Here is a 24223-nt window from a genome sequence, read left to right on the forward strand (position 1 = left end):
ATAAAACATACAATCATGGGTGTGTAATTATTACAGCTTTCAATTGTCTTGACCATATTGTTACATTACACATTTATATAGTATTACATAGTCTAGCAGTAGTAAGGCAAGCTTTTTAAGTAGAAGTTGATGCATAGCACAGAAGTTGATGCAGTATTCTACCATGTTACATTGCGGCAATCCTTGTTTGTAAATGTTCACAAGATCCCTTTTATAACATTTCAATGAGAAAGTGCATGTAACCAAGGACCTCCTTGATGTAACTTGGCTTTAGCAGCACATAAAACACAACATTAAAGATTTATTCCTGACAACCAATCAAGAATCCTTGAGTCTTGCTCATGATTAGTTTATGAATGACAGAAAAGGCTAAGTATATACATGTATTTATTGTATTTTGAAAGCTTACTTGATACCTACATATTTTTTATATCAAGTAGGAAATGCTATTGAAATTCAAATGTGTTATGTGTTACCCAGTTTCAAAACAATTTCAAATTTTTAATCACTTTCACGTTTGTCTGTTGAAACATTTCCCGCACTATTCTTGCATCTCATATCTTCATTTTTAGAAAGTTTCTGAGAGGAAATATTACAAAGCCCTGATTTAACTACCAGTCCACTATCACTTGAACATTTTGAGGTGCTGTGTGCAAAAAAGCTTTGAGTATTTTGAAACATACAAAACTGTTGTTTTCTATAGAAAATTGTCAATTTTTTAATAGTTACAGGCTTGTCTCAAACTGTATCAAACTAAATCTATAAGAAATTGTAGCCAGAAGAGGTCAAGTTAGTATAGACCCGATGTACATGAAGAACGTAGGAAAATAGCACACAACAAGGTCGTACGTCTGCAAATTGGCCTGCAGTGTCGAATGAGGGGAATTTTATGGCCAATCTTATGTTGTACCACACTGCAGGTTAATTCACCTGTATTGACAAAATGTACTGTACGACGAAGGACTTTCTGCCTCTTCATACGCTGTTGTAGTACATCCAGCAATTTTACTTGACAAAGTGTAAATCGGGCTTTGCCCGAGGACTTCAACTGGTGCTTATCAGCAGAAGCTAATTTGTTTTTATAATATGAATAATGTCTGACAGGACACTTGGAATGAATTGTTCTTCAGTAAGGCTAAACTAGTATGCCTACCTCAAATATACGGTCAGATATAATGAAGTTCGTTAGCACCATGTTTTCATGTCAGTGTCAAAAATCTGTCAGAATCAATCCAAGTTTCTGATAAAAGTGTACTCTATACATCAGAGTTACAATTCTCCATAGCAAATGCTGGCTCAATCTTTTTGCTTGCTAACCACAGTGGCAATAACAAGCAAAGATGAATGGTACCCGTGCTGTACAAGGACACTGGATATATTCAAACTATGCAGCCACATGAGAGTTTGTTATTCATACAAGGAATTTTCCTCACTACTGCTAAATACAGAAAAAAATATTTACATGTTGTTACAAGAGTTTCCAGTGAAATGCCATGATTCTACACATCATTTTTCTGTAGCACTTTGCATCTAGATAGTTACAGAGCTACAAACCTTTCCTGTCATCTGTTTGATAATCTTAAACGTGATTATCAATCATCAAGAATGCAATGTAGAAAGATCTGACGAGACACTAAGGTCTGTCTCCCAACCAGATTGCAAGGGAAACTTCAGGTACAAGGTCATTCTTGACGTTTGAGTTTACAAAAATTACCATGGTCAGAGTTCAGTTTACTCCTCTCCTTTTGCATTCTTGCATTGCTTGGACTCACATGTTTAAAAATCATTTAAAACTACAAAGGACTAACTAACAAGAAGCATTTGTACAAAACATTTGTGCCTAAGCATACACACAAAGGCACAAAAAGTTTGGAACTTACTATCTACGTTCAACTTGTTACCGTAACGTGGTTACAACAGACATATGATGAGAGAAAATTATCACTTTTTTTTCATCACCTATTCACAGATGTAGCCTTGTTACTAAAACCATTGTAAAGGGTATTGAAGAAGCTTTCCAATAACACAATGCACTTGACTTTATGATATCATATTACTGTGAATTCTTTTAAAGTACTCACAGTAATATGATTGACTGATATCAAGTTTCCAAACTTTTATGTTGAGTTTTGTATGCATGTTTACAGTTAGACAGCAGTGTCCTTTTCAGCAGGTGCGTCCGTGTCATCTCCCCCTCCCCAGGTTCCATACGGCGCCGTTTTTATCTGGTCGATTTCATCTTCTATTCTATTGATGTAGATATACGACAGGAGGATTCCAAGAAGCTGAAAAAGAAGACACACAAAGTTCATGTCATGAAGTTTAGATCTTTTTAAGGGGGTGAACAGACAAGCAAATTTATCTCCTGGGACAAAAGGACAGGTACTGAGGACAGCTCTGACTAAAAAAATAGTACAAATGTACTATGGGGGAGGGTCTGAAGTAGATCAAGGTAGGGGTTCCTCAGAGAGAGCAACAATGCCCTGCCATAAGAAGAGATGGGGGAGGGACAGTACCTCTGCAGGGTAGACTACCAGTGGAGTTTGAATATTTGTGAATTGACAATGGATTAGTGTGAATCAATGGACTAGTGTAAATCAATCATTGGATTAGTGTGAATCAATGGATTAGGGTGAATCAATGGATTAGGGTGAATTAATGGCTTAAGAATTCAAAGAAACCTTTTATCCTAAGAAATGAACAGAAGTGTGTGTGTGTGTGGGGGGGGGTTTAATACTAGTAGAACGGAACTTTGATTACAAGAAGAAGGATGTCAGAAGAACATCAGCAAATTGATGTTTCTATTGAGGGCAAAGTTGGGCTGAACTTCATTCAGTCATAGTTGTTTCCTCCTATTTAGTGATGTCATATGTGTACATAACATTAGGAAAGCAATGAAGCATGTATGATAGGGAAGTAAATCACCTTTGATCTTCGGTAAGCTTTCTAGTCTATCCTAATGCAATAATTGTCTATCATGTCAATTATTTCAAACAATATTATCATGGATAATATCAACAGGAATCACAGACAATACGTGATGAAGGAAGGGCTGAATCACAATAGCGGAGTATTCAGGAAGGAAATTCTATATCAAAAGACTTGATAAGAAATTAATCGGAAGTGGAAAGCAACCAATCAGCAAAGTTTCCACTGCAAAAGCTTCTGATTAGAAACACTTGATCAGCACAGCAAACTTTTTGGGCGGGCATCCACCCATGGTTTTGCCTACTTTTCACAAAGTGCTCTCTGCTTCAGGAGGTAATGGCTGAAACCCATACGCTGAACCATCCGTGCGATCAAAGTACCGTCTCTTGTTTCTCTCTTCCTCCACAATGTTTGTTACATTTCGAATATGAACCCCAGCAAATACTATGCCCAGTATCTAAGGGAAATGAAAGGGTGAAAAAATTTAGATATCCACTACAAGGGTTTTACATTTTTTTAGACTTTATGACTGAACCAATAAAAGGTAGTTTGTATCATCAACCAAAGTGAAGAAAAATTGAACAAAAGAAATAATGAATGTATTCCTACAGACTTTGTTCTATTCTAGCAGTACTTGACAGTAGATGTTTTCTGTAGTCCTTCCTGAAGTAAATCACGATGATACCTGACAAGAAACTAGTGTGAACTGTTGTCGTTGTTCTCCTTTTAACGCCTTTTCAGCTAGTGGCACAAAGGTCAGCCTTCTTAGTAGCAGGGTACATTTTTCCGGAGAGGAGTTGCTTTCATTTTGCAGTGTTAAAAGTTAGTGGTAAGCACCCAGAGTGCATGACTGACAGACAATCTCTACTCTTGATAGTGTGGTGATTTTCAAGTGGAAAGATCGCATACGATGTTCATAAAACCACCATGATTATTTCAAAGTTTACAGTTAATACCTGCCACTAGTAAAAGTGTGATAAAAAGTGCAACAGACTATATCAATAGAGTGATCCCAAATCGACCAAAACGTATATCAAATAAATGCAAAAAGCCACACTTGCTGCTTCATCTACTAGTTTTGAAGGACAACTGGGATCAGTCTATTCCATATACATGTATTAGCATTACAGATTGTCCTGATGCTGGTTCTTTGTGCAAAAAGCTGTTCTTCCCAGTGCATCCTACATTCATGAACAATTTCATCAGACTGAAAACGACTGGGTACATGTCATGGCTGGTTCTACACTTTCAAAGATTAGTAGGAAGATTATCCTCCTCTGTGGGATCTCGTATGGCAAACAAGGTTCTTTAATCACAACCAGGATCTACATACAAAAAATCAGAGCTGATGTTTGATGACTGTCTTTCACCTTCCTCTGGGCAATACGGAATGGTTCAATTTTTCACTTCTTCTTCGCTGCAAGGTACAGTGGTCACTGCTGCAGGCCACCACAGCCGGCCACTGTTTTCTGTTTTCTCTTGTCTTTGCACTGAAGTCAGGCATCGCTGCTATGTTTGAGACTGCATTGTTAGCAGTGATACCTAGTTGCAGTGTAACATGGAACCAGTTAGCATTGCCCTGAGGAAGGTGACAAACATTGGCTATGATTGTATATAGATCCTGGTCTTGAATGAAGAAACTTCTTATCCAGTGATTTACCAGCCTGATGAAATTATTCACAGACAGTTTAAACAACATTCAGAAGACAAAAAAAATTAGTAACAATATAAAGAAATTCTGTGCCTCCACCACCACCGGAAAAAAATTTTAAGTCCAAAATGTCATACACTATATGGCAGTGTCCATCATGGCTCGATCTGCGTCGTCACCACCTGTTAGACCAATCTTGTATATCTCATCCTCTATCCTGGATATATATATCCAAGCCAAGAGAACACCTATACACTATGGATGGAGAAAATGTTGCAAGAAATTAATGTGGTAAGGTAGTACAATTCACTGAGAAATATTTTTGTACCTTAGAAATTTTAAAGCAAAAAAGCACCACTCCTTTTCCAAGTGACTTTTACTTAATCTCTCTAGACTTGTTTCCTGCAGTTCACTTACTTGTAGACGTATTTTTAAGTATGGAAATACAAAATGCTTTTTACTAACAAGAGCCCATTAAAATGACCTGACTTTGTGAATCTGGATTCACCCAGGTGGCATGGGATTGATCCTAATTTGCAAAGCCTACATGAATGGCTTAAATCCAGCTCCACCAGGGAATCTCCCAAATTCACCTCAGGAGGTGGATTTGACAGATTGAACTAGGACAAGCCCAAAGCCTGAGTGAACCCAGATCTGCAAAGCCCAGTCCAAGTGTGTGACATCTGTTCTAACCCTTAAGATGAAGGCAGACACGATCTCATACATACATACCTGAGGCAGAAGTAGCCCAATGCACAGCCCAGCGAAAATGTCGAAGTTGTCCTCAAACCAGATAAGAACGGCATCCGTGCAGCCACGAATGTACACTATGTCCACAAGCTCCAGACGCTGCAGAGACAGGACACGTCAAACAAACACTCGCAAAGGGGATTCAGGTTTTACTGCAACTAACAGTGTACCATAATAACTGTATCCTAAAGCATGTTACTAAAACAAGTGGTGACAATAATATAATATTACACTAATACAGCATGCATACTCCAGTGGTTTAAATAAGTGACCCAGCTTCTGGACCAACAGCTTGGGCATCTGCTATTGAAAAGGGTCACAGTCCATATTAAAAGGCGTTAAGCACTCACCTCATACACCCTAACTCCATACCCACACTGGGTGTTCACCACACCACCAGCAGTTGGATTCTATGGAGGATACCATCGAGAAAAGTGAGCACTGGAATATAGTAGAACAATGTGTGCAAATATGTACTAAAACATACATTCTATTGTTTTCCAAGGACTAGTAATAGCCTAATGCTGTAAGGTGATACTACATACTCTGCTCAAACCCTGTTATATTGAGATGATGAAACAAATAAACATACAGTATTACGATTCTGATTCTGACAATCAAAACAATTCTACAACAGTATTGCTGTCAAAAAAGCTCCAGGATGTATACGACTTGGAATATCTCACATTTTCCATCTACAAGTTCTCATACGTTAAGAATTTTTCTAATTTTCTTACTTTATTCATTGTTATGACTTTTTGTCTATGCATTTTCATGCTTTTTTGTGGGACTTTGGACTCAGGCCAAGCTTGGCACAAACTTTGGACCGGGCCAAACCAGACTTCCTATCCTGTTACAACATTTTCTCACATCCTGTCACTCAGCAATATCAAAGTAAGTGCAACACACACCAGGACAAACAAATGCACAGACCAAAAATAATCCCCCCGTTCTAACGGAGTTAAAATGGCTTACGGCGCGGCGGTCGCAGCAGGTGTGTGGGACGCCGCAGGAGGCAGGGCCAGGGGAAGCACAACGGAAGTAGTCGTTCTTCTCCCAGTCCTCGTAATCCGCGCCGCCACAGCAGTAGAACTTCAAGGGCAAACAGAACGTTGTTAACTGGTTGTATAACACGATTATTTATTCACAACCAGATATAATATTTACAAGAGCTGATGTTTTGGCGACCATCTGTCCCCTCCCTCAGTCAAGGCAATAATGATTGGTTCTTCTTTGCATTGTGGCGAGGTGTCACATTGTTACAAGCAGTGGTGTTTATCTCCTTGTTCTGACTAAGTCACACACACAGTTGATGTGCAGTTATAAAGAACAAGTCTTGCCAATTTGATCAAATCTTTACCGAAAGAGTAGTAAAATCTCAAACATAGATATAACAAAGAGCCATAAATTTGTTTTACTCACCCTTTCTTGCACCCAGTCCATGGTATTCTTGAAATCCAAGTCCGCAAAGTAGCTCTTCACGCCTTTGGACACTTGTTCATTGATGAAGTTCTTTGCCTGAAACAGCCATAATGATACACAATGTAAAAAATCAATCTCTTTTCTACATGTTACAACATTTCTATCATCAGCATCACAAATAGACACAATGACTTTGTACCAGGATTCTAGCAAGGAACTGTCATCGATTCATTTGAAAGAATTCTTTAAGAATCATTTAAGACCTTTACATCAACCTTAAGGCAGCTGCTCTACAAGGTCACTGACAATAGATAGTGGATGCTATCTGCAAAATCATATCCAGTTGCTTCAGTAACTGCTATTTGGCATGTAGAGCACATTAAAGTTACCAGTACCTGATCCTTGAAGGCAAAAGCCACCAGCCCCACAATCAGCTGCAGCAGGAGTCCAGTTATCATCAGCCCGATGAACTACAAAAGGTACAAAGTGTTTCAACACATTAAGCTTTACATTCTGCCAGGGCTTTTGCCAGCTTGAAATTTTTTTCCGTCAGCCAATTACAATCGTCGTGAAAACCGCGAAAATTAATTAGAAGGACTGAACTGAGACCTTGAAAAACGGGTTTTAATGAGATTATCGTATGCGAAAGGCGCCGACACACATTGTCAACAATCATAACAATAGCAAGACAAACAGTGTGTGGCTTTTACGGCCGTGGATGGCGTCCCCAAGCCGCCTGTAGCTTCCACCAAGGATTTTTGTCCTTCAAGGTTGACGGATTGGCCGGAGCGGACGCTGGCTAGACCCCTGCATTCTGCACATGTGACATTGCCAATGGGTCAAAGGAGATTTTTAGTTGGAGAACAGTTTTAATACCTCTCCATAATGTACTCTACCAATTCAGATGAACGTTCATGCTTATATTTATACGTGTAGAAAATAAACCGAGTCTTACAATCTTGAGAAGGATGAGGTTGTCCCTAAGGGCTCCGGCCATCCCGAGGAAGGTGACCACGAACACGACCAGACCAGCTGCAATGAGTGCCGCAGCAGGACTGACCAGGAACGTGTTCATAGAGCCCAGGTCTCGTCTCACTACTTCAGCAAATATTCCAAGGCCCATGATAGCTGCACTGACAAGCTGGAACAGCATGAATAGAAAAGTAAGATGAAAACTATATCACACTTTGTGATATTTGCATTTTTAACACACGGTAAGGGATGGGTACCAGTACAGAAAATTCAGGTCCAGGTCCAGAGGATCCGGTCCGGGTCTGGACATAAATGTGGAAACTTGTAAAACTACTAAAACTAAAAGGGCAATATTTTAAACAATGATTCATTTTGCTACAAAGGATCTGTTCTATGTAGTATCTGACTTCTATAGAATGGCATTTTAAAATCCTATATTGTAGTAAACAACACTAATTGCCTCTATTAACTTAAACAAAGTTTCAATACCGTATTAAACAAGTAACAATTTCCTCTACTTCGCTCTTGTTGTTTCCTAGGACCTGTAAGCCCCAAAACATGAAAACCCCTGCCAGTAAAATGTCTATTTCCAATCGGTCCAAAATCTATATTATGTCATTAAAAACTATAATGTTATGAAAAAAACTGTAAATTTGTATGTTATAAGGAAGAGCTGACTAGACAAGATTTAGATGGAATATAATGTAACCTCTTTACAATTACATACAGTTATTTAACTCATTGCACCATGTTCAGCATGGATATGCGATAAATATTTTCAAAGAGTCATTTAAACTTTCAAGCACTTTAAAGGTGTCATACGGCACCAACTTTGCAGGTGTGAATCAGCACCAACATAGCAGGTGTCATACAGTATTATGTTCACAGTTTTCACAGTGACTTCTTGGTAATGAACTTAAGTTAGAGGTACAGCAAAAACTTAAAACCATCACAAACACTCCATTTTCTCCATACTGCGAATTTAAATCCCCACAACATTTTGCCTTTTAGAGTAAGACCATGAAGAGAACAGCTTGGCCCTGACACTGGCATTACATGCTCAGCATGCCAGATTACACAGTTCTATTCTGGTACAATGACCTACAATGAACCCAGCATTGTGTGTACACAACAGGGACTTTTCCCAATTCTTGTGACAACTGGATAGACTACTAGTACTAACAGCATGTGTGATGTCTTGTCCTTTCCATTTCATAATTTCAAATATAGGACAAAAAGAGGCAGTACTGCCGCAGTAGACATATGCACGTTTCTTTGCCAAAGAAAATTTAAATGTGTGGTTCGACATTAAATTGTAAATTGGTGCAAATTTATAATTCCAAGATACACAGCATTTCAATCTTTGTCACTGAGACTCTTAGGCCCACTTTACATTACGGTTTTCGCGTTAGCGGGACTGGCATTAGCGGGACTGCGTTAGCGGGAGCCCCGCATAAAGAGAGTTCCCATTATCGTAGTCCCGCTGTCTTCAAATTTTCTCCCAGACACTCCGAAGCGTACGCCCGTAGGCTCAGCGGGAGTCCCCGATAACTTCAAACTGCGTATAAAGAGAATGCGTCGGGGTCGCATTAGCGGGAGTCAGGATTTAGGCGATTAGCAAAGCGCGTGCTTATTAGCATATGCCACGAGAAAATGGTGGATACAGGTTTGCAAAACACTGGAGGAAATTTGCCAACAGCGATCATGTTCATGACGCTGGGTAAGAATACTCTAAGAATACTGTGTACTGTGAATACAGCATTTTCACAATTGTTTCAGTGCGTAGCCATAATTTAGTAGGTCATTACTGAAAGAAAGCGATCTTCTATCAAACAATTCGCTTTGAAAGGGGTTTGAAAGGGGTTTTTTTTATCGAAAATTTTGCAGTAGAAGTTACCGGAAGTGTCAGTGAAACAACGTAGTCCGGGACTTGTATTTCTTATGCAAGTCACATATTTGGATTTTCAATCATTTGGAAGCAGAACGCAAACCAAAAAAGGAAAGTTTGTTCAATGTAACAACGTGCAGCTAAAATAACGGCTATCTTTACGGTAGACTTTCACCAAAATTTACGCGACACGGGTGTCCTGTCAGATTTCCGGGCGGTGTCTGAAGAGGTCCCGATAGCGTCGTCCCAATAGCAGGAAATTTCACCACTAACGCGAAAACCGTAATGTAAAGTGGGCCTTAGGGGTGGTACCGTACAGAAAATTCAGGTCCAGAGGATCAGGTCCAGACCTAAACCTGGACCTGATTCAGCATGTGAAAACGTGTGAATGGACGATACTCAAAACTGTTTTGTGGATTATTCGACTCCCACTGGCATTTTGAAATCTTACACGGCTAACTGCCTTTGTACAATTGACTATAAAACTTGGTAGAAATGACTATACACTCTATACTACTTCGCTCTTGTTACTTTCTTCAACTGGTAAGCCCCCAAACGTGTATAATCTGTTAATTTTCCAATAGGTCCAAATTTGCACTATCAAATTTTTTTTAGAAAATTGACTAAATTAGGCATAGAGTCGATTCCATATTACCGAGAGGGTGTTTCTTGCCTTTTGTTCTAACATTTTGGAAATCTTTGTAACAATCTAACTGTGATAAGTAACTGTTTTGAACTATTTATAACATCTACCGTATATTCTCGAATAAAGTACGCACCCCAATTAAAGTACGCACCCCTGATTTTGGACAAGTCTTAGACAGATCTCTGGGACTGAAAGGTAAAATGGAAAAACTCAAATAAAGTACGCACCCCTTCTCCACCAATTTTGAACAGACCTTTAACTGGATAAATTCAAATTTATGATGTTTTCCCCAGGTTATTTTGCATGAAATTTTGCATGAAATAACCTGCATTTACACTGTCATTGTCTCTATGAACTTGTGAATTGCCTACTGCAAATTATAAAAATCACTGAGAACTGGTAGAAGAAATCAGGAAAAACCAGTTGTACAAGTCAAAGTCACTAACTCAAAAGGATTGTATGCAAATGCCAATCTTATGTAAATCATGTTTAGACAATTTCTTTGTTTCATGTTTAGACAACTACAAGACAACAACAGTGTGCATGTTTTGAAACATTACTAGAAGTGTAGCTCCACCTTGCTTTATTTTAGGCTTTTTTTTTACCATTTCTCTGTGCAGTGACCTCAAATAAAGTACGCACCCCAACTTTGGCAACAACTTGTAGCACCTTTCCAATTTTGAAAAGTTAAAAAAGTGCGTACTTTATTCGAGAATATACGGTATGTGACGTTCTAAATATTTCTATAGTATTCAAACATGTTAGAAACATTTCTAACATCAAATACATTATTTCTGTTAGTTTCTAAACTGTTCCAACATAGATACATCATTTGTGATCACATGTTCGAACATGGAAACAATATGATGAAACTGGGTCAGTGGGCTGGGAAGAGGGCAATTCACACATCCCTGCCAAGTGGGGAACGGGTTTTCTGCGCGTGGAGAATTTGCGCGTGCGCGTGAAAAATCTGCGCGTGAAAAAATAAATTTCCTGAAATATGTCAGAAAATGTGCAGCAAGGAATTCTAAGGCATAAAAATGTGAACCTAATATACAATTTCCCATCTGTTACCTGAATTTTGGGTTTTAAAAAAAAAAGATTTTAGATCCCTTGGGAATAGGTTGATTTGCATATTTTGAACATTTCAAAATCAAGTAAATTTGACAGAAATACATAGAAAAATTACACATACAATGTTTTAGATTATATGATGTAACAATTTCAGGCTTTTCTCCATTCTAGAAGCTTAATTTCATCTTTTTTGAAGCAGATTGTTTCACGCGCAAATTTCAAACTTTTTTGCGCGTGAAAACTTAACATCTAAAAATCACTTGAAAAGCACTCAGATCAAGATTTTGTACTCTAGAATGCAACAATATGATACTTGATTCCATTTTGTGCCATCTTGTTTGAGGGTTTAAGTATAAAACTGCAAAAACGTTTTGAATCCCTTGGGAATCAGCTAATTTGCATATTTTCACGCGCAGATTTTTCACGCGCAAGTTTTCACGCGCAAGTTTTTTACGCGCACAAAACCCCAACCCGCCAAGTGCAGGAAATTATGTCTGTCTGCCACCTTCTCACAAAAGACTCACCAGTGTATACCAAAGAATATCTAAAAATACAAGAGCCAAACAAAGGACCAAGCTTAGCAGCTTTGTTTATGGGGTCAATAAAAGTTTTTATGGAGGGAAAAAATGACACAAAATGTTGGAACATGTTGGAACAATAACAAAAACACATAGATGTTTGAAAATTGTTCTAAATAAAGAGATAATTGTATCATTACTTTCCCAAATGTTCCAACAAATATGAAAAGGTTCAAACATGTTTAAACTTTTCCTTTTGAAATGTTTGAACAATTTCGAACTTTAGTGACTGAAATGTTCTTTTACTCAAAATAGTTCAAACTTATTACAAATATTATTTCAAAACCATCTCGGTGACTTGGAATTGACTCGTAACTTGTAGTTGCGTAACTTGTAGGAGGTTGAATTCAGAATAACCCCAACCTCCACGCAGACCCTCTCTGAAATCATGTTAAGATTGTTCTTACGAGGGGCGTGCAATAAGTAATGGTCCTGACCCACTTCCAGTTGTCTGATCTAAATGAAATTTTGTCTGTGTAATAATTCATATCTCTATGGGTTAGGCCACACCAATTTAATTCGTTGGTTCTCGGAATCGCCGCTTCAAAAAATCGCAAAACCAAAAAAAAAAAAAATTTTTTTTTCTACCCAGGCTATCTGAAGGCTGCAGTTTTTCAATAAGTCGATAGGTGTCTCTCTTTGAAGTTGTGACCTAAGTGATCATGTGACGGAGATTAGCCAATCAGAAGCATCAGTCTTAAAATCAAAATGGCGCCACCAGAAAAAAAAAATAGAAGGGGAAGGAGTACCGGAGTCGGATAATTTTGAGTACAAATAGAGTAGAATTGGAGCTTGAAGAAGTGAAGTAGAAGGTAGTGCAGTAGCAGGAGAAGAAAATACCATGTCTGTGGATCCAGGAAAGCCACATTTTTTGTGGTGTGTACAGTTTTTAACCGGAAGCCACATTTTTTGTGGTGTGTACAGTTTTTAACCGGGGACAGAAGTCAGAAGAAACTTCTTGGCCAACAGACAAAATTTATAAAATGAAAACATGTCTTCTTCTTCTTCTGTCACATAATTAACAGATATGCATCGAGGGCCCAAACGATGTGCAGGTGGGTTTGATGAAATATAATTTCCTTGATATTTGATGGACAAACCAAAAATTATTTCGAAGTATTTAGCCAACAGAAAAATATGAGTTCCCTTGGCCAAATTGGGGCTTGTTCATATACACCCAAAGTACTAGTAATTAGTAGTAAGTTCACAGGGGTTTTTGACTTTTAAAGAGTAGAATTTTGACAAAGTAGGTAGCACAGAGTTGCAGTAAGACTGGGAATTCTTGTCAAGCAGAGCAAATATTAAATTATTTTGAGTTCCCCTTGGGGTTTGTTGATAAGTTTCAGTTACTGTAAGATGGACACTTTGTTTTTGACCTCCATGAATAAAAGACAAAAATGAAGACTGCATTTTCAGACTGTTGTTTCCAATTGAATCAAACCAGGATGGTACATATAAAATTCATAATTACAATGTCACCTTTTATCAATAACCATAATTCTAATATTTTAGTACAATTCGTTAAAGAAATCAATAAAATCAATTATCGTGAAAATAACATACGAAAATAGCAATGTATGTACCGGTAGCACTTACTGTACCGTTAGTGTCTCAGTGAGTATGATACGAGAGCCCCCATGGCCAGATTCAGCAATGGCTTTGCCATCAGAGAAGTTTTTTTTTTTTTTTTTCGCCCTGTCGCTTCATATTTTTTATGAAAAAATCCGAGAACCAACAAATTAAATTGGTATGGCCTTATGTTGCAAAAGACAGCTCTGAACTAATTGTGGTTTCTGATTTACTGGTGTTTGAACTTAGTCAGGTGCGAAATGGACCAGGTGTGAAATGGAACCAGTTGAGTGTCGCGCAGTGATCCGGTTTTTGTATTTGAAAGGACGCACACCAAAGAAGACTTTTGATGAAATAAATGAAACTTATGGTGATGATGCCCCATCATATGACCTTGTAAAACGCTGGCATCCTGAATTCAAACGTGGTTGGAAGTCTGTGGAAACAGCTCCCAGACCTGGTCGTCCCTCTTGTGCCATTGATGAGGCATCAGTTGGAGGACCAACCTGGGGTGTCCTACAAAATCGGTGTCCAGAGCTGCATCAAACGATGGGAGAAATGCATAACTCTGGGTGATTCCTATGAAGAGAAAGACTAATAACTGTGCCAAGTTTCATTAATCTCCTGCTATGGGAAATGGGTCAGGACCATTACTAATTGCACGCCCCTCGTATACTATAGTGTAGAGATTGCTACTATACTATAGTGTAGAGATTGCTACTATATACGATTGTAGAGATTGCATTGACTATACATGTAGTACTACATGTTGTTTTCTCAGATATCTAACCTTCATCTGAAGGCACTCAGGCATTTGTAATTGTGCAGTGCACACAGAAAAAGGGCCCAGTGTTCAGTTTCACATACATTATACAAAAGCTGGTGTTACACAAAATTTACTGACAGGACGTTGCATAACTAAAACACAGGTATCATTAACCGCCCACCTGTGTTGACCACGGCGCATACCTATCCCACCCACCTGTTCTAGGTACGTCATGGTCCAGCTTAACATGACAAACATCATACATGTATGATACGCATATATACAGCTTTGTCTTTTTAGCATCATACCACTGCCTGATGCCACTTGTTTGTTGTTGTGATACACTTACTGTAAATGTATTTAAGTTCGCGGGGATTTAATTTCGCGGTAGCGGGAAAAATGACTTTTCGTGGTGGATTTAATTTCGCGGTAACACCATCGACTGAAGTCTAATACCTTAATAGAAAAATGTTCGCGGTGGATTTAAGTTCGCGGTAAAGTGGTCGCCGCGAAAACCGCAAACATTAATCCACCGCGAACATTTCTGCATTTACAGTATATAATAAGTTTTATGGTTTGTCTCAAAAGCATACATGTGTATATTATTATTAGCTGACATGTGGCCTAGTCTGGCCATACCTTGTCAAAAGCTACATGGTCTCAGCTTAATTTGATGATGCTTCAGGCTATAGTCAGTATAGAACATGCTATTATGTGCAAATGCTACATTAGTTTATTTTCTTGGTTCTCAACTAATAGGAAGAGGACAAGATGAAATCAGTGTTTAAAAAATAGAGAAACATTCTTAATCAGAGGTTTAATGTGGTATCTGTGGCTGAATAATATACTAGCATAAGCCAGAAAAACCTACATTTGTAGAAGTATTCAGGCAGCATGTAGCAGTATGAACACAATTGTTGTCAGATGTAATGACAGGGAAATTATGAACTTGAAATTGCTAGAGGTTCAATCCAGGATCAGCACGGGGGTCTTGACAATGCTTTAAGCTGTATTCAAAAGAACCCCTACATTCAATCACTCACCCTACATAATGATTATTACGCTAAAATGAAGGAAGGCAATTATTTAAAATTTGGTCACCTCACTACGAATTACATGACTGAGGAGCTACATTGGAGGTCCCAACAACGCTTTACGCTGAATTTAGAAGAAGAGTTACCAATTGAAGATAACTTTTCGTATCAATTATTGGAAATCCAATTAGGCTACCTGTAACGTTATAGTATAAAAGGGACATGCAGGTCCTCGTGAATAAGATGGCTTTTAATACGAGTTACGGGAAATCAGTATAGGCTGCCAATGCCTTATGAAAAAGGGCCATGGAGGACCTCTTTCAGTATAACTAGCAATGCTTTATGATATCAATCAAATGTTGAACACTTAGCTATTTTGACATGCTTACAAGTTTTGCAATACTAAGACTTAAATAGAGCTTTGTATGACATTGAAGCCAATAAGGACCAGTAATCAGGAGAGTGGATTCTGGCATCATTTCAACTTTAGACAGTAATATCAGACATATCATCAAGTACCCTGTTTAACTTTGGCTTTATCTATTTTCATCTAATCTATCCATCTATCTATGTCTGTATAATGTTATAGCATTCTTACGTCATGTACTTCTTCCCAAACTCAACTGCTACCCAAATTTTCTTGTCACATAAGTGTTATCCACCTTTAGTTTCTTTACATGCATACTGAATGTTGATTTTATGTCTACTGAGTACTGTGTATACTGTGGCCCCTTGAAAAACAATCAGCTGTTTGTCTTTGTCACTCCCTGGTCCATCCTTAAAAAATGGTTTAATGTTGATCTTAATACAGAATTGTTAAAATTGTATCAACATTCAGTGTGAACTTAACTCAAACAGAGTATATATAACAGTGGAAATGTAAGACTGGGTCATGCTATTAATGTTGAACATTACATCACTTGGTAATCCTGGGAATTCCTGAAGTTACTAGTTATATGTATAGTAGTATATGTCATATATGATAGTTCTGACTCTGTATCTGTTTCATTATGTATATCTATATGATATAGGCGCCAGCTACTGTAGGCTGGTTATATTACTCCGAAAGACCCTTAAGTTGCACCTGTAAACCCTTGCACATCTAGCCGTGGGTAGTGTTTAAACTAAACTAAGCTAGCCAATGAGGATGCTCGTACAGTAGATTGAATATGCGAAAACCTTGCATAATCCAAGAAAAGCAAACCGTCATTTCACAAGAGAGCAATTTCACTTTTGGAAAATACAAAATGTACTTGACTGGGTGCTGCCTTGAGGAAATTACGCATTAAATAATTTTTTCCAGGTAAATCTCAGAATTGTCACTTTGTCTTATTTCTTTCTTCATAGATCTTTTAAGTTTTAGGGTGGTCCCTAATCAGTTAACTTTCCAATTTCTAATTTCAAAGTACAAAAAAAATAATGTATCAACATACATTTAGTCAACTCGTTGCATTGTTACCTCCATGAAATGTCATGGAATGGAGGTTATATTTTCTGTTATGTGTCTCTGTCTGTGTAGATGATTACTCAATAACGGCTGGATGGATTGGTTTCATACTTGTTGTGTTGGTGGGGTGTGATGAAAGCTCGAATCGATGAGATTTTGGGCGCCGTATCTGTCGTTATAATTGATGTAATAATATCAGAAATCACCCCTATATCTGCGATATATTGGAACAGGCATCATGCTTTAAGCCTTTGGTAATGGGTTTAGCTCATCTCAGATAGTGAGGTGATTTCTACGACAGCTGTTTGGATCTGTGTACAAGATTACTCAAGAATGGCTGGATGGATTGGTTTCATACTTGTTGTGTTGGTGGGGTATGATGAAAGCTCGAATCGATGAGATTTTGGGGGCCGTATCTGTCGTTATAATCGATGTAATAATATCAGAAATCACCCCTATATCTGCGATATATTGGAACAGGCATCGTGCTTTAAGCCTTTGTTAATGGGCTTAGCTTCAAGCAGATAGTGAGGTGTATGACAGCTGGTTGGGGAACCCCGAGCTTTTTGACCTGGTGTGTTATACTTCGTTTGCGCTGTTAGATTTTGTGCTCCGCGTGGCGTTATGACTCTATGCGTGGCTATAATATATATATGGCATCAACTTGTCCCCGTATCCTACATGTAGGTATTGGTTGAAGGATATTTCAAGAACACCACGCTACCATATGACGTCGATCTATTAAACTCACATTATACTTCAAGTGTCACATATTTATATTTCCTAATCAGATGGACATTGTTTTTGTCTTTGAATGAAAAACCAGTTCTCTCCCATAACAGTAATATCCATTACTCTCAAATACAACCGACCATCAACATACATAACATCCACAAAAAGCAATAAATATTTCATGGAAGTATGAGGTCCCCGAACTCTAGTTTATACATGTTCAATGATGTTGTTTCTCCAGATGTCTTACCTAACCTAGGCACTTGTAACATAAATTGTGCAGTGCACAAAGAAAAAAAGTGTTCAGTTTTACATAAGTTCAAAAGCTCAGGTGTTACACAAAATTTAATGACCGGATGTTGCATACCTTAACCACAGGTATCACCGCCCACGTGTGTAGAGTAGGTACAATTTATGGCCGGATACCTGTCCCACCCACCTGTTCTACAACATGTAGGTACGTCATGGTCTGGCAAACTTAACATGACAAACTGTTAACATGCATGATACATATAGTTACGGCTTTGCTAAATTAGCATCATACCACTGCTTGTTACAATTAGTGGTGTTGATTTGTTGTTGTGATACACTTATATAATAAGTTTTATGGTCTGTCTCAAAAGCATGTGGATATTAGCTGACATGTGGCCTTAGTCAGGCCACACCTTGTCAACGGCTACATGGTTTCGGCTTAAGTTTAATAATGCTTCAGGCTATAGAACATGCTATTATGTACAAATGCCACATCAGTTATTTTCTTGGTTCTCAACCATTTAAAGGGACTTAGGAAGAGGTCAAGATGAAAACAGTGTTTGAATAAAATGAAACATTCTCCTTCAGAGGTTTTATGTGATGTCTGTGGCTGAAAAATATATATAAGCCAGACTCTAGAGTATCTATTCAGGTCAGGCTTTTAGCTAGGAATTTTTTTTAGGGTGTACATCTGTAATGTGTTGTACTCTCCGCACTGCGCGGCGGAGCCGCGCGACGAGCGCCAAAGGTGCGAGCATTGTAGGGGGGTCCGGGGGTATCCTCCCCCGGAAAATTTTTAAATTTAAAGCCTCTGAAATGCTATTTCCTGCATTTTGAAGTAGAATATTGCCAAATTTTTGTCTTTGCTGCATTACTACTTTTGTCCTGAGAATGGGAGGTATGTGTTCTTGATTAGAGGTGGGTATGGCTTAAAGAATATATGAGGTAATTTTCAAGTAATTTAACACTGATTCCTTACAATATAATGTTTCATGAGTTAATACATACAATCAGAGAGAGTAAATTAACCTCACTGCTAAAGGTGATGTTACATATATAACAACAGCAAGCTAAAGAAGTCTACAAGAAAATCTGCAAACCAACAGAGGAGAAAGTGTAGCCAGGACTGCCAGGTACATCTTATATTTCTTTTGTGTATCTACTCTGTTAAGAACATTGCTGAAAATAAATGCACTGAAAAGTTACTTGTAGCCTGTAACATCAGCGTTAACTTTACACAGTACAGAAAAATATGTGTACAAACATTTAATTCATCGAAAATATATAGCAGAAAAGATGTGCTCCAAGGGCAAATTAAGCGAAATTTTCTCAACAAACAACATCCATGTATCAATATTTTGAAAATAAAGACTGCAACAAAAGTAATATCTCAAGTTACCGTGAAAAAATCGCGACCTCCGTTCAACATTTTCTACGAATTCAGTGCCGAAACCGCCCCCCTCCCCAGTATGTCATCGTCACATTAGCTGTTGTTTTTCCCACATTCCACCGACAAACAAGCAAAAAAACCTCCAAAATGTACTTATCACCAATGACTTCAGGCATTCGACGAGTTTTCGTAAACAAATCAAAGTTTTCACGCTTCCCTGCGTGATTTTTCCCGCGAAAACAGCGGGGATATCAGATATTCCACCAATAATGGCGCCCGGGCGCGCTACGTCACGCCGAAATGGCCAATGGGGTGCGACTCTCGCGATTCGCGAGATGTGAGTTGGTGCGAGACTTGAGGTAGAATCACCCAAAATGGAGGCTCGGTGCTCGGCGCTCGGCCCGGAATCGGCGAATTTTGAACTTTGAGCGAAGTTTCCGGGGGAAAATAAGGGCGTACAGAAGCCGTACATCCAAAAAACAGGGCGTACATTTTGTGATATTTTTATTAAAGGGCGTACATTGTACGCCCGTACGCATTGCTAGCTAAAAGCCTGATTCAGGTATACGAGTTATGGGAAATCAGAATAGGCTACCTAGAACTAGAAGCTGTCCGATATCAAATGTTGAATACATAACTATCTATTTTGGCATGCTTACAAGTTTTGGGCAATATCAAATAGAGCTTTGCATGGCATAAAGGCCAACAAGGGCTAGTAATCAGAATAAAGTGCATATTCAGTTTAAAGTCTGGCTCTTTGGCATCATTTCAACTTTAGACTTGTAATATCAGACATATAATTAAGTAACCCCTTTAACTTTGGCTTTATCTATATTCATCTAATCTATCTATCTATGTCTGTATAACATCCTGTACTTCTTCCCAAACTCAACTGCTACCCAAATTTTCTTATTCCATAAGATCTTACCATCCCCTGTAAGTGTTATTCATTTTCTCTGTGCATATAAATTACCCGAATTCCCAGAAAATTTCAGAATGGTTCACTTTGTCTGTATTTATTTATTTTTGACTCTTTTGTGGTGGGTCCTTCAGTTACTTCTGTATAGATGATTTCCAATTACAAATGTATCAACATCCATATAGGCCCCCCGTTCATGATGCAAAAAATGGAACGGTTCTATCGGTTAGGCAAGCTGAAACGGATTAGTTTTGTCATAATGAATGCCCCGAAACGGATCTGAAACATTTTTTTGTTCGGAACCTCCTCAGGAGGTGGTTCTGAAACGGTTTCTAGGTTAATCGTAAAATTCGTTTTTATTATCGGGCACAGAGGATGGAATAACGGAGGCCCTCCACTATACTCCTAGCCCAGCTCCACTATACTACTTTTGAAATTTAGTGTGTTTCTTCCCTATTCTCTAGGTTAGTTTTGCTAAAATTAATGAAAATTCACAGACTTTTGTGCCAAGTGGCATCTCTTTTCCAGGGGGCATTGTCTTGTGAATGGGCTATGATGAAAACAATAGTCATGTTGCCACTTCACAACAATCAGAACATGGCCACTACCCTCAGCCAATGGGGAGCCCTTCAATTACTATGATTATATCCAGATAGTGCAGAAAAATTGTTGTACTATCCAAAAAGTGTGGTACTATGTAAAACTTGCATAAGATAGTTCCACACTTTTGGATAGTACCACACTTTTTGGATAGTACCACAAGGGGGTTCCTTTGACAACCGAGGCGAACTATCTTATGCAAGTTTTACATAGTACCACACGAGGCGAACTATCTTATGCAAGTTTTACATAGTACCACACTTTTTGGATAGTGCAACACTTTTCCTGCACTATGTGGATATAATCACAGTAATTGAAGGGCTCCCATTGGCTGAGGGGTAGTGGCCATGTTCTAATTTTTGGATAGTACCACACTTTTTGGATAGTACCACACTTTTTCTGCACCACTGCCACGATCATCTTCTATGTATCTACAGTCAAACCTGCCCAAGACGACCAACCGGGGGACCGGAAAAAAGCGGTCGGTTTGGACAGGTGGTCGCTGAGAAGAGTATCGAATAAAAACATGTTAGAGTTAAACCCTTCCCGCGCCAAGATAACGCATAGGGCGGTGCCCATCTCTGTTTCATTAGCCCTAGTCCACTGGTAGTGGTGTGTGTTCAACTTCCATACTCTAACCCGAATGCTGAGTGCTAAGCAGAGAAAGCAGCATGTAACTTTCTAAAGTCTTTGGTATGACTCGGCCGGGATCAAACTCACGACCTTCCGAATGCAAGGCGAACTCTCTACCCACTAGGCCATTGCACCGGCTACTCATTTTTACCTGAGCATAGTGAGGGCACAAGATCGGTGACATGCAGTCGGATTCGAACCAATTTGTCCCAATTTGGACCGGTCGCGGTCGCGTTGGCCAGGTGGTCATTGAGAAAAGGTCGCTTAATGCTTACGTAAATGGGAAAAATAATCGGGACCGAGAAAAAGCGGTCGAAATGGCCAGGTGGTCGCTGAGAAGAGGGAGTGGTCGCTAGGGCAGGTTTGACTGTATTACAAAAATCACTATAATATATTATACTTTTAGTATTTGACACCCTCTGTCATGCTAAATGAACCCATTTTCATGTATGCGCAACACATTGGTTTGGGTTATTTTTGCCAGCCCCTCCACTATACTAAAAAATTTTGAGGAGAACCCTGAAATGCAAACCATTTCCTGTCGTTTGCTGTCGGATTTCCAGGCCAAACCGATAAGTTTCATTCTTTATTTATTTATTGAAAATGACAACAAGTCATTACACTGGGCCAGCCTAGGCAGTCTATTCAAGCTGATGACGGCTGACCCACAAAGATACAACAAACAAATCTAAATTACACATATGTACATAATAGGCCACATAGGATACGTAAGCTATGAGGAGCAGATGGATCATGAACGGGGCCATAAGTCAACTCCAAAGGAGTATGACATTGAAAATCTAAGGCTGAGAATGAGTCATGTTATTTTATGCTGAAATGACATCACCTGTGATTTCTGGGATTTCCTGGAGTTATGTCAAAGGGGATAACCCTGACCATGTCAGTCCCCGGAGCTTACTTTAAAGTTTGCAAAAATTTACACACAAAAAAAAAACCACTTGGTTTTAAAAGCAAAAGTGTCATATTTGCATAGGAGGGCAATTTTGCTTTTGACAAAATACGTGTCCTCAAATTATGCGTGGGATGACTTGATCAAATTACCCGCCTACAGAAAATCAGTTTGGGACGCCATTTGCGTCGGCCTTAGTTATACCAAACGTTCGAATAACTATCGCCAAATGAAAACAATTTTGGATACACTACTTCTTTCCCTGTGTTTTACATATACTTCATGTCTAATTACAACACAATTCTCTTGTGCAAAATGCCAAAGTAAACAACAAACGTCGAGAACATGGCCCAAAGCACCTCACACATATCCGTCATGTTTAGACTGTTTAACCCTAAATGATTCCAGACTACATGATAAGATCTCGCAACCAACCGAGAAGACAAGCTACAAGGCACTACAGTACGGGACCACGGAGATGTCGAACAATTGATGGACGACGAGGCGGAATGTGAATAATCTGAGCAGACAACAATGTTCTTGAGTGTTTAGGGCCTGGTAGAGTCAAGTGTCCCGCTGCGAGATCTTAGCACAAGTGCACGCAAAACACACAGGGTTTGCGAGAGTCTACCTCAGTGTTTGAGCAAAACTAGAACGACACACTACACCTACAACCTTTAACGTGGTTTACTTACCCAGAAGAAGATGCTGGCAATTATCAGGAGGTATTTCACGACCTGATACGTCAGGTACTCGTTACACTTACAATCACAACCACCGCAGCACGCCATTTTGACAAATTTTGTGTCCGGGGATAGTGAGACCGCAGCGGTACGCAATGAACGCACAGGTGGCGCAAAACATTGTCACGCCCAGTTAGCCCTGAATCTGCAGCATGTACACAACAAGTACCACATTTTCCATCAGAAAAAATGTATAGTCAATACAGTATCCAGCTAATGGATATATTGATTTGTCCAGTACGTCGGGTATTCCATCTGAACAATGGATGTTAAGTGCGTTGTGATGCGAGCAAATTGTTAGGCCAATGAATGACCAAAAACTCAGGTCAGTTGTTTTGCAATAAATCAAGACAAAGATAACCCAGAATAACGATTAATCGAACTGAACAATTAGCAATGCCTTCAAAAAGACACATGGCTAAAAAGCTACGTAACGTTGCAGTACAAAATATTGAAATACATTTGTACATTAATGATCAATAGTTTGATACATTGAAGGGTGTGGCCACTGGTAGCACGGACTATTGATTTCTGATCATTTCTTAATACTTATACGTCTCACCAGAAAAAATGCTAGCATACACATGGTACCGCTCCCTCAACAAACAAACGTTTTCCAGTCTCTTGTACATCCACGCTGGAAGGAGACTGCAAAATTTCACCTTTTTTACTTATCCTTAGGTTCACTTTTAAAATACTGTAAATTATTTACCATACTTTACTAGGGTTGTTTGAACCGCTGATTTAAAGCACATAGAACATCTCCTTGTAATGCAAAATCATTTTAAACCAATCTGTTGTGTACAATTAATGCAGCCCATTTCTTGTTAACATGATGAAATTGGTCACATTCTCAAATTCTCCGAAAACTCCTTTCCAGATGACACTTTTATGATTTTCCTTTGTTTCAGTACAGCCAACACTCTTGGACACAATATGGAGAAAAATTCAAACTCAACTTGATATCAAGTAATCATTGTATCACCACATCTTTTTATTAGCCCTCAAGGAGGCCATCAAATTCATGAGAATCCATGAAAAACAATGATTGCATATCACACATATTTACAAATCACAAAAACCATCTAACCTATTTTTTTTTACTCTCTTCCAGGTTACTTCAGCGGGGGCAAAGTTTAGTTACACAGTGTTTCTCTGTTTTCTTCAAACAAGCTTTTCCACTGAGGTTGGGGACAATTCAGAAAAACATGGAAGAATCACATTCAATTTCAAATAATAAAAAAAATCAGATTTACAAATGTAGAGCTGTCACTGTCTCTATAACATTACATGTAGATAAAAGTCTTCAAAATGTAAGG

General features: G+C 38.7%; 1 protein-coding gene across 5 annotated transcripts; it reads right to left on the bottom strand.

Annotated features, from left to right (window-relative positions):
* Positions 1–1989: 1989 nt before the first annotated feature.
* On the bottom strand, positions 1990–23042 carry LOC118411323 (tetraspanin-15-like). Of its 5 annotated transcripts, none has more exons than XM_035813529.1 (9): positions 22857–23042; positions 7707–7892; positions 7147–7221; positions 6752–6847; positions 6305–6421; positions 5680–5739; positions 5312–5428; positions 3233–3385; positions 2146–2285 (listed from the first exon to the last, which is right to left on the bottom strand). In XM_035813529.1, the coding sequence occupies exons 1-8, from the start codon at positions 22950–22952 to the stop codon at positions 3236–3238; spliced, it is 897 nt and encodes a 298-aa protein (XP_035669422.1). In that variant the 5' UTR covers positions 22953–23042; the 3' UTR covers positions 2146–2285; positions 3233–3235. The 5 variants fall into 5 exon arrangements, with proteins under 5 accessions (XP_035669423.1, XP_035669422.1, XP_035669426.1 ...); XM_035813531.1 differs by lacking the exon at positions 3233–3385 and adding an exon at positions 4717–4834 and having other exon boundaries at positions 2164–2285; XM_035813530.1 differs by lacking the exon at positions 3233–3385 and having other exon boundaries at positions 1990–2285.
* Between the last annotated feature and the right edge of the window lie 1181 nt (positions 23043–24223).

Source organism: Branchiostoma floridae, chromosome 3 (genome assembly GCF_000003815.2).
Source record: "Branchiostoma floridae strain S238N-H82 chromosome 3, Bfl_VNyyK, whole genome shotgun sequence".
Taxonomy (NCBI): Eukaryota; Metazoa; Chordata; class Leptocardii; order Amphioxiformes; family Branchiostomatidae; genus Branchiostoma; species Branchiostoma floridae.